Raw genomic sequence first — 13,855 nt, forward strand, 5'->3', positions numbered from 1 at the left:
GCCTCTTGTCAACAGAGGATGATGTGACAGGAAGAATAATAATCAACAGCGGAAGTTTGTGCAGAAGGGTAGAAGTCCTGGGAGCAACAGTCTGCAAAAGATACGCAGAGGAGGAGAAATAGTCTGCATGGTGTTATGCAGGGGAAGCAGGTGTAGTCCAAGGACCATGGCTATAGAAAGCTCTACCCGCGGACATCAGCTCGGAAGAAAACCATCTGGCCTTCAGGAAGAAGGTCAAGACCCATCTCTTCTGAAGACCCAGAAGGACACTGGCGGCAAAAGCGCCTTGAGGCGATTTAGTTCCCATATGTAGCGCTATATAAGATATTCATTCATTCATTCACAGCTCAACCTTTCGTTCTAATTCATAAATATGATGGCAAAGCATTTGTTCTATGGGCATCTCATATTTCCTTTCCCCCAACCAAGTTATATCACCCAATAAACAAAAACAACACAAATGACTGTTCATTGTCTCAGAAGGGATAGATGGAGGTCTGGTCTGGGAACGGGGTGACATGGGGGATGTTAGTTACTAGTAGCAACATAAGGTTGGACATGTTGGGTATCTATTTACTCGGTGCAACCTCTGCTTTTATATTTTACCAAAAAAATTGGGTAATTTATTGTGTTTTTGTGGCCCCTAAAAAAAAAATTTAGTTTGGTGTGTTTTTTGCTGAAATTTTGCATTTCCTAGACTTTTGCGATAATATTGTGTGACATAAAAAATTGGAACAACCACTATTTTATTCTCTAGGGTGTCTGCTTTCAGAAAATATATCATGTTTTGGGGGTTTTATATAATCCTCAGGCCTAAAATGATTTTTTAACTCCTTCCCCCCCGGCCTATAGCAGAATGACAGCCAGGCAGGAGTTCCATTATCCTGACTGGATATCACGACATCTAGAATAAGCCGCTCAGGCGCACGGCGATCGGTGGTGCAGTGAGTCCCTCTGACACACCACATCTCCAATCTCGGTAAAGAGTCTATGACGGAGGCTCTTTACCATGTGATCAGCTGTGTCCAATCAAAGCTGATCACATGGTAACCAGGAAGTGCCGGTTATCGGCTTTCCTTTATTCATGCTGACAAGGTGCGAGTAGAGGAGAGACGATCAGTGGCTCACCTGACAGGGGGGATCTGCACTGATATTTAGTATTGATTATCAGTACAGGTCCATCAGTGATGATCACCAATGATGACCAAAAGTGTGTGCCAGTGATGCCAATCAGTGCCCATCAGGGATGCTTGTCAGTACCTCCTCATCAGTGAAGGAGAAAACTTATGTATTTACAAAATGTTATAACAGAAACAAAGAGAAAAACTTTTTTTTTTCTAAATTTTCTGTCTTTTTTTATTTGTAGCACATAAAAAAAACCTCAGCAGTGATCAAATACCACCAAAAGAAAGCTCTATTTATGAGGAAAAAATATAAAAATGTAATTTGGGTACAGTGTCACATGACCGCACAATTGTCATTCAAAGTGTGAGAGTGCTGAAAGATGAAAATTGTCCTGGGCAGGAAGGGGGTGAAAGTGTCCATTATTGAAGGGGTTAAACATGTGGGGGGGGGGGGGGGCGGACCTGCAAAGCCAGCTCTGGCAGTGAAAAGGTTAAAGGAAACGTTCACCTTCGGGAAGATGTTACATGTCCCTGTTCCTGCAGAGGCTCAGCGATCCGAGTCCTCTGTGTGACAGCAGTGCGGGGAGAAGTTCCCCGTACCGGCTGTCACTTTATGAAAAGAGCACGGCCGTGCCATTCATTCAGAGTTCTGTCCTTTGCCGATGTCGGCTTGTAGTTTTCAATGAACTCCCACACCGCTGATGAGCTCTCTGGAAGATGAGGAACAAGGAGATTGTCATAAGAGACAAGGAGATTGTCATAAGAGACGAGGAGATTGTCATAAGGGACAAGGAGATTGGGACCCCGATTTAGTCCCTCAGACAAGTCGTTTTTTCAAAAAATGTCCACACCTCTGGAACTGTATCTTACATGATGAAGATCAGCCATGGAGTATATCTGAGGTGTATATCAGGGTGTGCTTCTTCCCCACATGAGAGCTGTGATGTCCAGCAACATTCATATAGAAGACATTTCCCGCACTCAAGGCACTAATACACCTCAAGGGTTGTGTGGGATCTCTGATGTACAGGAAGACAGGACTTCAGTGAGGAACAATTCCCTCACTCAGGACAGGAAAGTGGCTTCTCCCCCGTGTGAGATCTCTGATGTTTGGAAAGATTGGCCTTCTGTGAAAAACATTTCCCACACTCAGTACAAGAATATGGCTTCTCCCCGGTGTGGGATCTCTGATGTGTGTAAAGTTTGGACTTTACGGAAAAACATTTCCCGCACTCAGGACAGGAATGCGGTTTCTCCCCCGTGTGAGATCTCTGATGTCTGTAAAGACTGGACTTGTCGGAAAAACATTTCCCGCACTCAGGACAGAAATATGGCTTCTCCCCCGTGTGAGATCTCTGATGTTTGTAAAGATCAGACTTCACTGAAAAACATTTCCCGCACTCAGGACAGGAATACGGTTTCTCCCCTGTGTGAGATCTTTTATGCACATTAAGATGTGATTTAGTATGGAAACATTTCCCGCACTCAGGACAGGAATGCGGTTTCTCCCCCGTGTGAGATCTCTGATGTCTGTAAAGACTGGACTTGTCGGAAAAACATTTCCCGCACTCAGGACAGTAAAATGGCTTCTCCCCCGTGTGAGATCTCTGATGTCTGTAAAGACTGGACTTGTCGGAAAAACATTTCCCGCATTTAGGACAGAAATATGGCTTCTCCCCCGTGTGAGATCTCTGATGTTTGTAAAGATCAGACTTCACTGAAAAACATTTCCCGCACTCAGGACAGGAATACGGTTTCTCCCCTGTGTGAGATCTTTTATGCACATTAAGATGTGATTTAGTATGGAAACATTTCCCGCACTCAGGACAGGAATATGGCTTCTCACCTGTGTGAAATCTTTTATGCCTAATAAGATTGCATTTAAAACGGAAACACTTCCCGCACTCAGTACAGGAAAAGCTCTTCTCTGTTGGAAGGACGGCACCGTCCCTCACAGTCTGAGGTTCCTCAGGATAAGAGGAATACGATGGTCCATCTACACTGTGTGGTGCCGGATGGACATTTGAGGTAGTCGGGTTTTCTCCTGGACTATACTGTGTGATGTCCTCATCTTCTACTTTACAGTCTGGAGACAAAGTGAGACAATCCTCTGAGGTTTTCCTCATCTCCCGTCCATCTACTAAAATAGAGATAAAAAGATTATTACTAGACATGAGCAAATTGGTTCCCCTAAACCAGGACTCCGCCCACATGAGGCAGCTTTGTCTCTGAGGATCTTATAATTCCCCCTCAAGGTAACTAGTAAATGGGTCCTCTGATCTCCTACCAGATCATTTCTTTATTCATGGATCTTAGTCAGAGAGTGAGGAAACAACGAGAACTGTCTTTTATAGGAGTGACAGTGATGAACGGATTATAGGACGAGTGCCCCCACCCCCTCTATCACTCATTGCCATCTTCCCAACACAAGAAGTCCTGCACTTCCTTATTTAGTCCATGATTTAGTCATGAATAACAGCGGGGCTGAGCCCCACCAGAGGTCAGAGAGTGAGGATGGGGGAGAACAACCAAGATGAAGACTGGACTGATCCTGAAGACCACCATCATTGGGTTATTGACTCCTCCCTCATTATCACTTTCTGTTTAAGGGTCCAAAGTCTGAGGATGTTATCACATTATTATGAACATGTAAAAGTCTGTGCTCCAATCAAATCATCAGATATAAAATGCCCAGCTGGGAGAAAATGGGTGTAACAAAAGAGAATTCATATTGTTTATATATAGCAGTGGGTAGAGGGGAGAGAGCAGAAAAACAAGTTGCAGAGGTCCCACACCGCTGCCTCCTATCTCCTGAGACTGCACTCAGTGACTTGGGTCTGAGACTATACAGACATATCCCTCCACCCGGCACAGCCATCAGGCAACAAACAAGTTACCCTGGGAGAATTATTCTGTCAGACATCTTGCAATACCCGGGTATGGGGCAAAAGACCCAAAACACATACCCCAGGTGCCTAGATCTAGTAACGTCTATGGTGAAAATGAACATTTTGCTGCCAGCTGAACCCCAGAATCTCCTTAAATCCAGTCTAGATACATAAATTGTGTCTGAAGCACAGTGAAGGAAGATTATCCGAGAGAAATACAGGAATACAGGACGGGGAACACAGCTCAGGAAAGTGACCAGGGGATTACAGGCTGATATTACCCAGTCCCCACCCTACTCTGGACCAATCAGTGAGCAGTATGGGTGGAGGAATGTATTTAATGTTAATGTCCCACCTGTACTGATCTCTGTAGGAGTGTCCTCTATAAATGTCCCCGTTATTCCATCCTCCTCCATAGACTGCTGATCATCTCTCACATACCTCTCTTCTTCTTCTGCTTTAACCTCAAATTCTATATCGATTGGATCTCCACTCTAAATCAAGAAAATGAGAGAGAATATCATCTGTAAGATATAAGATTTATTATTGTGACATCACATAAAAAAATCCACAAATTGTCTCTATAAGTCTGTTTTTTAAGCTCCGTCCCACCAACCTTGTAACAGTGAGGGATGGTGTGATCTTCCTGTGTGGAATCCCGGGAATACAGAGGACGGGGACATCTCTCTGGTGGGTTCCTGGTATTAGGTGGCTCCATCATATCCTTATGTCCTTCTAATAACTCCTCCATCACTCCATACTCCTCATCCTCCTCTTTATACTCTTCTTTAACATCAATATTATCATCCCCGAGGTTTCCACTCTGAATATATAATAAAACATTAACAGTAACAAACATGCTGTGTATAAATCAGAACTACCAATAATTGTCAATCATCTACCTGATGATGGTGAGGGATGGTGTGACCTTCCTGTGTGGAATCCCGGGAATACAGAGGACGGGGACATCTCTCTGGTGGGTTCCCATTACTGGATCCATCTGTAGGAAACACACACACTGACTGAATACATTGTTTCTATGTGTTTATCAGATGATGGGGGATCTAGGTGGAGCCTCCGTACTGCTCTCTCCTTTACAATAAAGTCTCCTCTTACCCGGTGATGTGAGGGGCGGCTGATTGTCCATCATGATGTCCTTCCCAACACCATTCGCGTCTCCTGTCAGCAGCTTGATGATCTCTCTGGTGACTTCTAGAATCTTCTTCTTATTTCTCTATTCTATCAGGGAGGGAGGTGGAGGCAATGTGATTATCATAGGATCTCCAGAATTCACAGGAGGAAAACTCTAGATTTGAACACATTTAGAAAAATCAATTGACATTCCCAGAATCCTCCTCACCTCACCAACCAGGTCTCCATTTTAATCAAAACCCCACTGGGATATAATTTACCCAGACAGGGCCCCCCCACTCTGTAGGTTAAAAACTTGTTGCAAGGAATTCTGGGACCAACAATCTTGCTTTGTTTGTGAGAGGGATATTGGGAGGAGGAGCCGTGAGGTCAGTGTGATGTCATAGGATTCTCTGACTCTGGGTGGAGGGACATTGCGAGGAGGAGCTGTGAGGGCAGTGTTATATCATAGGGTTTGCTGACTCTGGTTGGAGGGACATTGGGGGAGGAGCTGTGAGGTCAGTATGATGTCATAGTATTCTCTGATTCTGGTTGGCTGGACATTGAGAGGAGGAGCTGTGAGGTCAGTGTGATGTCATAGGATTCTCTGACTTGGATTGGAGGGACATAGGTAGAAGGAGCTGTGAGTGGCGCTCTGTGAGGTATCTGTACACACAGAGTCATTTCTCCCGGGTGCGTCACACATCTCCTAAATAAAAGCTGATCTTTGTCTTTAGGCTTTGCCAGGACACATCATATTCCTGTGATCTCCGTGTACTCCGGAGACTTTACTGATCACATTTTAGGATGAATATCTGAGACTGGGATCATTATGGAGTAGAGCTGCACAATTCTGGCTAAAATGGGAATCACAATTTTTTTGCTTAGAATAAAGCTCACGATTCTCTCACTGTAACAGCTTTCACATTATACAAAAATATGGGATAAATTTACTGTTTATTTATTTTTTTAATTCATTAAAGTGTATTTAAAAAAAAAAAAATTGCGTTTGAAAGACTCCTGCGCAAATACGGTGTGACATAAAATATTGGATAAAAATAACGTACCCCTGAAGATGTCAGTTGTGACCAAATGGTCATAGGGTCGTCACGTATATACGCACTGCGCATGCGCGAATTGTTTTTATACATACTAGCAGAGCTTTTTACATTTGTCCTTGCAAGGAATGCTTTCTATGTATTTTTGGAAGTTTTAATAAATCTTCAAAGGAATCTCTGCACTATTGGAGTCTCTTTTTTCTCCTCTTTTTGGATAATCCACTGGATGCTCATGCCTGATCCATGGAAGCGCGCGTCCATTGGTGTATAGCGATTGTCTCCTTGAAAGTGCGCCATTGAGGATGATCTTCATTGAAGCTGACCGGTCACCTATTTAGGAGGTCTGTGAGATCCTAGCAGCGTTCCTGTTGCTCTACTAAGCCTGTTTAGACCCCCCTGAGTAAGGGCGGTCGCAGGCTTTCTGGTACACCTCTTTTGGATATTTTCATTTATGAATTGTTTTGTCACCAATTTTTTTTTTTGTGTTTTTATATGCATGTTTATTGCCAATGGAGTAATTACATATGGACTATTTTTTCACTTGACTTTTCATTTTTGCACTGAATTATTGATCACTATTGTTATACTGGTAATATACTGTATACATTATCATTACACATATCACACTCACTTTTAGTATTTATCTGGCTCTGCACTCTTATTTTTTATCTATACCTTTTTGTGCCCTATATCAGGGTTATAGTGTCCAGCTGCAGGATATCCTTCACGGCCCCTTTTATATAATTTTTCACATATATCACGCACCTAGCGCAATTCTTCTTTTTTGTTTTTTGACATAAAATATTGCAACAACCACCATTTTATTCTATAGGGTCTCTGCTAAAAAAAAAATTGATATATCATGTTTGGGTGTTCCAAGTAATTTTCTAGCAGAAAATAATGATTTTTACTTGTAATCAACAAATGTCAGAAAAGGTTTGGTCTTTAAGTGGTTAAACGTCCCTCATTTAGGCCTCATTCATACGGGGCGGACTCCGTCTCCACGGAGCCTGCCTCGGTCCGCCGGCTCGGCGGGAGATCTCTCCGTTGATCTCCGCTGACCTGGCGGATGACAGGTCCCTCTCTGCTCACTGAGCGGGGAGGGGCTTGTCAGGCGCCGCTGCTTCCTATGGAGAGATCGGATGAAAACGGACAGCGTGTCCGTTTTCATCAGATCTCACCTGATCCGATAGCGATGGATCTGGATGTAGGGACATCCGTCTGCTTTTTGCGGATCGGACCGGGTCAGATGTCAGCGGACATGTCTCCGCTGACATCCGTCGCTCCATAGGCTAACATGGAGCGCCCGTTCAGGTCCGCCGTCAAAACTGACAGGCAGACCTGAACGGGCCGATCGTGTGAAAGGGGCCTTACACGCTGGAATTCTTTCCTTTGATAAAAGAACAAAAAATTGACAGTTACTTACCGGTAACTGTTTTTCTAGGATATCTTCCAGGACGGCACACCTGAGATGAGAGGCTCCTCCCTACAGGAAACACAATCAATCAACAGCTGTTTTAAGTCCCCACCCTTCCCCTTGATCCTCAGTTTGTAGAGAAGTAACTCCTGAATCTGGTTCACAAGGGAAATCATTCCTCATAGGTACTCACCTTCTAGTGTTCTACAATTTTCCCTCCTCCAACGGGCGGGAAGTAGGCCTGCCGTCCTGGAAGATATCCTAGAAAAACAGTTACAGGTAAGTAACTGTCAATTTTCTCTAGTCATCTTCCAGGACGGCACACCTGAGAGGATAATCAAGTACCTCAGGCCTACCTTAGGGTGGGACCACTGCAAGACCCTCTTGGCCAACCTTGGTTCTGCAGTGAGTTTTACCTCCACTCCATATTCTTGATGAAGGTATTATAGCTGGATCATGCGGCTGGTCGGCAGGTCTACTCCACCGATGTCCCTGCCTTCTCCGCTTCGGATGCAGGATCTAGGTGGAGTGGGCTCTTAAAGATTGAATCAGAAAACATGTTAAACTTGTAGATTAGCAATGTTGCCTGTCTCACACATCTAACAACCATGGCCTATTGTGCCTGTAGGTGCTACTTAAAACCCCTAAAGATTAATCGGAGACCTGTGTTGTAAGACAAGGACACTACATTGATCACTAAGAGGGCCTGTCTTAACACTACCCTGTTCAGGGAATTAAAACTGCAAAAAAAGGTGGGCCCCTAACAGACAACCTTTTTTGTTCATTTTTATCTTTACGTCAGCAAAGACTAAAGGGAAGTCTACTTAAGGGTAATAGATTAACCGAGGCTTGATCCCTGGGTTTAAGGCATGCCCACTCTGTGGCTTTACTTACGCCTGAGTGCCTACTTCAGGAGAATAAAGTCCATAGCAGGAGTAGAACACTTATACTGCTACATCTAGTTCTGCTAGAAGGGTGAGATGAAGGCCATGTACCGAGCCGTAACCTATTCAGTCGGGTATACATCTTTATACTTCATCTTTAGGTCATAATACTCCTCTGAACAGAACTTCCCAAGTTCTTACTAAGCAGGGTGATTCTTTATCGCCTTCCTCCTGTGTCCTATAACCCTACTGGGCTTCAACCCTAGGAAATGGTTCCAGCATTCCTGAATGTAAGGGGCTGAGGCTTTCTGACATGTGACGTCTGCAGCCAGAACTCCTGGCCCCTCCACGGAAAAGAGGGCTGAAATAAAAAAGGTGATACATGCATTATTAATATCACAAATTAAAAAAGATCATAGATTGTGGGCACAGCACAATGGATTTAGACAGAAGGGACACAAGCATAGACAATAATGTTGTGTATCCGAGTGTGGCTAGCTAAACCAACATATCAAATATGGGAAGAGACCCAAATCTGAACTTCAGTGTAGACAAACAGTCCTCACAGTCTGGTTTTCTGATGTGCAGCCAATCTGTAAAAACATTAAGACACACGCAAACCCTCAGTTCACACTGGGACGACTTGTCAGGCGACCTAGTCACCTGACAAGTAGCGTCCCGTTCTGTGCAATGGAACCGTTCTAATTGGAGTGACGCAAGGTTCCTGTATGACTTTGGGGGCGACTTGCATTGACTTCTATACAGAAGTTGTTTTGCAAGTCGCCACTGAGTTGTGTCCTGGGTCGCTTGAGGCAGTCGCGATGTAAGTCGTGCTGCCTCAGTGTGAACCGACCCTCAATGCTGCGTGTTTCTGAAGTGCAGCTTATCTACCAGGTCCCCCCCTTCGCTCTATTCATCCCTACTAATGTACCACAACCGGACATGTAGGGAGAGGCTGGCAACCTACTGTTGTGATAACCACAGTGTCTCTGCTGTAAGAGGGAGCTGTGGTCGGTGGTTTTAGCAGTAGCTTCTGGGCTATTTTGTTATGGAGACCCCAGGTCCTGCACTGCACCACTCAGTAAATACAGGGGGAAGGGGAAGAAATGCCTTACCTACCTCTTTCCCATCTGAGGTGGTTTAGGCACACTCGCTCCTCTGAACCATCTCTGATGTAAGAGGGAGCTGTAGCTGGTGTTTTTAGCAGAAGCTTCTGGGCTATTTTGTTACCAGACCCCAGGGGAGATTATCTCAAATGCCCAGAAACCATCTGGCTGGGATTGGGGATTTTGCAGCTAAATTCCCAAGGTAAAGGAAAGTACTCACCGTTGTCGTCTTCCCCTTTTGCCACAGCCACCGGGCTTGCTTTTCCATCCTTATGGTCCACACACAAGGAGGATAGCCGCCAAAGTGCCCCCCCAACTGCTGTCCTCGTAGGGAGCTGCAAGGTTAGGCTGTGTCCTGCCAGTCAGTATATACACCTGGGGGGGGCAATGCCGTACGTTCCTCATTCCATTCTGAGGTGGTTTAGGCAGACATCCACCGTAGTGAACTGGTGCCTCCTCGAAAGGAGGATGTGGGCGCCTGCTCCTGCTGACTCTCAGCCTTCCCTCCTGGGTAAGAACGCGGGTCGTTCAGGCGGCGCCCTCCCCAGCAGCCCACGAGAGCTACCAGGGGCCCAGGAGTCGGGGCCCTGGAAAGAACCGACGGCCAGCACCCCTGTCTGAACGGACGCCTGGACAGGTAAGGGGGGGAGACACGAAAAAGGCCCCTGAAGTTCTGGGGACACCACTGTAACCAGGGGCCTTCAGCTCTCAGGGGGGCTCTTCCAGTTTCTGCTGCCCCCCCTGAGGAAAGAATAGGGGAATCCCCCAGGAACGATAAATATCCAGCCAGACCCAGAGGCCCATCAGGTACTAACCCGGCCCGACCCTGCTTAGCCTCCGAGATCAGACGAGATCGGGCAGGCGGCGCCCTCATTCGCTTTCAGGGTGATGTGGCCGTAGGCCTTCCCAGGCATTTGGTCCAGCTCCCAGGGGGGGACCACCAGCCCCAGGCTTCGGGTCATTTGGAAAAAAACAAACGGTTTCGCTGTGTAGGGAGAAACACAATCAAAAACTGAGGATCAAGGGGAAGGGTGGGGACCTAAAACAGCTATCGATTGATTGTGTTTCCTGTAGGGAGGAGCCTCTCATCTCAGGTGTGCCATCCTGGAAGATGACTAAGAGAAAGATACTTTGCTTCTACTTATTCGAGTGTTGTGATTAAACTTGGCAGGCTGCCCGGATTTTTTTTTTTTTATTTTTTTTTCCCCAGCTGTGAGAACTCTCTGCATATGTTAGAAAGAATCGTGACTTGCTGTTTTGAAGATTGGGAAGAGAAAAAGATTGCGATTTAGATTCTTAACGATTAATTGTGCAGCTCTATTATGGAGACATTAGTTTTCAGGACATTTACTACAAATTATATATTTTCCCTCTTTCTTCCTATTTGAATCTTATAAAATAAAGACATACATATTCTATTCCCCCCTAAATAAACCCCCCCAATCACTAATAAAATAATCCATTAGTATAGACTGATGAGGTGAGAAGTAGAGGTGCGCATCTTCACTGGCCTAACGATTCGATTCCGATTATCAGGTCAACGATTCAATTCCGCGATGCCTCACAATGCATCAAGATTACTGCACGCGGTTTTCTTAATAAAAAAATTCAAGCAGTCAGGAGAACTCTTTTTTTTTTTTATCTGTTCTTAAAAAAAAAAAAACAAAAAAAAAAAAAACACAACAGACACGATACAGGAGATGGTCAGAGACTGCAGACACGATACAGGAGATGGTCAGAGACTGCAGACATGATACAGGAGATGGTCTGAGACTGCGAACATGGTACAGGAGATGGTCAGAGACTGCAGACATGGTACAGGAGATGGTCAGAGACTGCGGACATGGTACAGGAGATGGTCAGAGACTGCGGACATGGTACAGGAGATGGTCAGAGACTGAGGACATGGTACAGGAGACGATCAGAGACTGCAGACATGGTACAGGAGACGATCAGAGACTGCAGACATGGTACAGGAGATGGTCAGAGACTGCAGACATGGTACAGGAGATGGTCAGAGACTGCAAACATGGTACAGGAGATGGTCAGAGACTGCAGACATGATACAAGAGATGGTCAGAGACTGCAGACATGATACAAGAGATGGTCAGAGACTGCAGACATGATACAAGAGATGGTCAGAGACTGCAGACATGGTACAGGAGATGGTCAGAGACTGCAGACATGGTACAAGAGATGGTCAGAGACTGCAGACATGATACAGGAGATGGTCAGAGACTGCAGACATGATACAGGAGATGGTCAGAGACTGCAGACATGGTACAGGAGATGGTCAGAGACTGCAGACATGGTACAAGAGATAGTCAGAGACTGCGGACATGGTACAGGAGATGGTCAGAGACTGCAGACATGGTACAGGAGATGGTCAGAGACTGCGGACATGGTACAGGAGACGGTCAGAGACTGCGGACATGATACAGGAGATGGTCAGACTGCGGACATGATACAGGAGATGGTCAGAGACTGCAGACATGATACAGGAGATGGTCAGAGACTGAGGACATGGTACAGGAGATGGTCAGAGATTGCAGACATGATGAACCAAGTAGCCAGCATTGCGTACTAATATGCTGCTGCCATGGAGACAGAGACCAGCGCTGTCAATAGCGGTGCGAGGACAGCAACCCTGGTTGTTCGCCCACTGGTCCACTGTCAGAGGATTCCCCCATCCACCTGGAATGTGTAGATGGGGGAATTGGATCATATTTTTTTTTCTAGTGTAATGACCAAACAAAAAATAAAAAAAAAAAGATCAATATATGGGCTGCATAAGTGGCTTAGTGCTAACTGGATCTTGGAAGAACAGAGTGGGGGAGGGAGACGGATAGGGATAGAAAGGGACAGTTCAGTGATCAATGTGTAATGCAACATGCAATGCTCACTCATTCAGGGACGAGGCTGGAAGTTCACACAGCTTGGAATGTGGAGCTGCTGACTGTTCTTCATATCTCCCGCGCACACCCCCCCTCCCCCCCTCTCCTCTCTCTCCTCTCTCTCCTCTCTCTCTCCTCCACAGCTGTACGTCAGGATAGGAGAGTGCGCAGGCCGGGCAGACACGGGGAGAACGGGGGCTAGAGGAGGAGGAGGGGCAGCTGTATGCATCACTCATCTTCTGTCCGTTGCTGGGAGGGGAGTGAACTTCGCTGGGCTGTGTGAGACGAGTGTCAGAGACACACCGCTCAGCTGCAGCCACCGGCCCCTAAATGTACACAATGATTCTCCTGTCCTACGGATGGGAGAAATCAGTCTGTTTTCCCAAAATGTCACATGGATAATAGGAGGCTGGAAACACTGCATTGCCCCCCACAGTGCAGGATCTCCAGGGACTTTGGCAACCCTGATTGTTCCGCCACTCCCATGGATGTGATGATAGCTACAGTGATCTGTCTCACATATCCGTGGAGCTCTGCGCCCCGCACATCGGGGAGATGAGAGGGGTCCTTGTCCAGTGTCTGAGGAGGGGGAGAGCGTGGGTGGGAGCAGCATGCTGAGGCTACATCACCCATTGACGGGGAACGGCGCCAGGCTCAGCCAGCTGATCGGTGGCTTGTAGCAGACACTGCTGTGCGGGGGAGGAGTCAGAATGACATCATGCATTATTGATTACGCTGGATACCGCATCGATGCTGAATCGGGAAGGGCAGAATCGTGATGCATCGATGCGCGATCATTTTCAACACCCCTAGTGAGAAGGTGATTGGTGGGAAAGGTGACATCTTCAAAATGAGGAGAATGTTCCGGCCCCATAAGTGGGGAAATGTTCTGACCCTGAAGGGGTTAATCTAGGTTTCCACGCTATATAAGTGTGTATCATCATCTGCTGGAGATAAAAGACATCACAGTGACTATGGAGGAAGAGGACGGACATGACGGGGTTACTGGGTGTAAATAGAAAATAAGATCTTATTACCTCCTCTACTGCCACTTCCAGCAACGTCTTCTCTCTACTTTCCCCGACTCACCTCTCACCTGGAACTTCCTGTCTGTACCTGACATCACTTCCTGCCTGTTCCAGAACTCACTTCCCATCTTCCATAGGGACTTCCTGTGTAGAAGTGAGATTGCCACCTTGTGGAGATCAGAGGAACTGCAGCCCTGAGAAACATCTCATAGTGTGAACACGGCCTTGTGCTGTGTGTATATGTACTGTATATCCTTATAAATGGGGTCATCTCCACTCCCACCAAGGGGGATAGAAATATATTACTGCCTAGTCCAGCCTTTCT

The 13,855-nt window shown here is 46.1% G+C and overlaps 1 protein-coding gene across 1 annotated transcript; it reads right to left on the reverse strand.

Moving 5' to 3' along the window:
- Window positions 1-1,086: 1,086 nt before the first annotated feature.
- LOC141121948 (uncharacterized) lies at window positions 1,087-13,623 on the reverse strand. Its single transcript, XM_073611711.1, has 6 exons — window positions 13,540-13,623; window positions 5,129-5,251; window positions 4,915-5,012; window positions 4,629-4,835; window positions 4,368-4,506; window positions 1,087-3,264 (listed from the first exon to the last, which is right to left on the reverse strand). Exons 2-6 carry the CDS (start codon window positions 5,160-5,162, stop codon window positions 2,186-2,188), a joined length of 1,557 nt encoding a protein of 518 aa, XP_073467812.1. The 5' UTR covers window positions 5,163-5,251; window positions 13,540-13,623; the 3' UTR covers window positions 1,087-2,185.
- Between the last annotated feature and the right edge of the window lie 232 nt (window positions 13,624-13,855).

Source organism: Aquarana catesbeiana, unplaced genomic scaffold (assembly GCF_042186555.1).
Source record: "Aquarana catesbeiana isolate 2022-GZ unplaced genomic scaffold, ASM4218655v1 unanchor235, whole genome shotgun sequence".
Classification (NCBI taxonomy): domain Eukaryota; kingdom Metazoa; phylum Chordata; class Amphibia; order Anura; family Ranidae; genus Aquarana; species Aquarana catesbeiana.

Coding starts and splice junctions, on each gene's coding strand:
- LOC141121948 (XM_073611711.1), bottom strand. CDS start 5,162: ATGATGGACAATCAGCCGCCCCTCACATCACCGG. Junction 4,507..4,628: donor CCATCCCTCACTGTTACAAG/GTTGGTGGGACG, acceptor TTCTTGATTTAG/AGTGGAGATCCAATCGATAT. Junction 3,265..4,367: donor TCCTACAGAGATCAGTACAG/GTGGGACATTAA, acceptor TCTCTATTTTAG/TAGATGGACGGGAGATGAGG.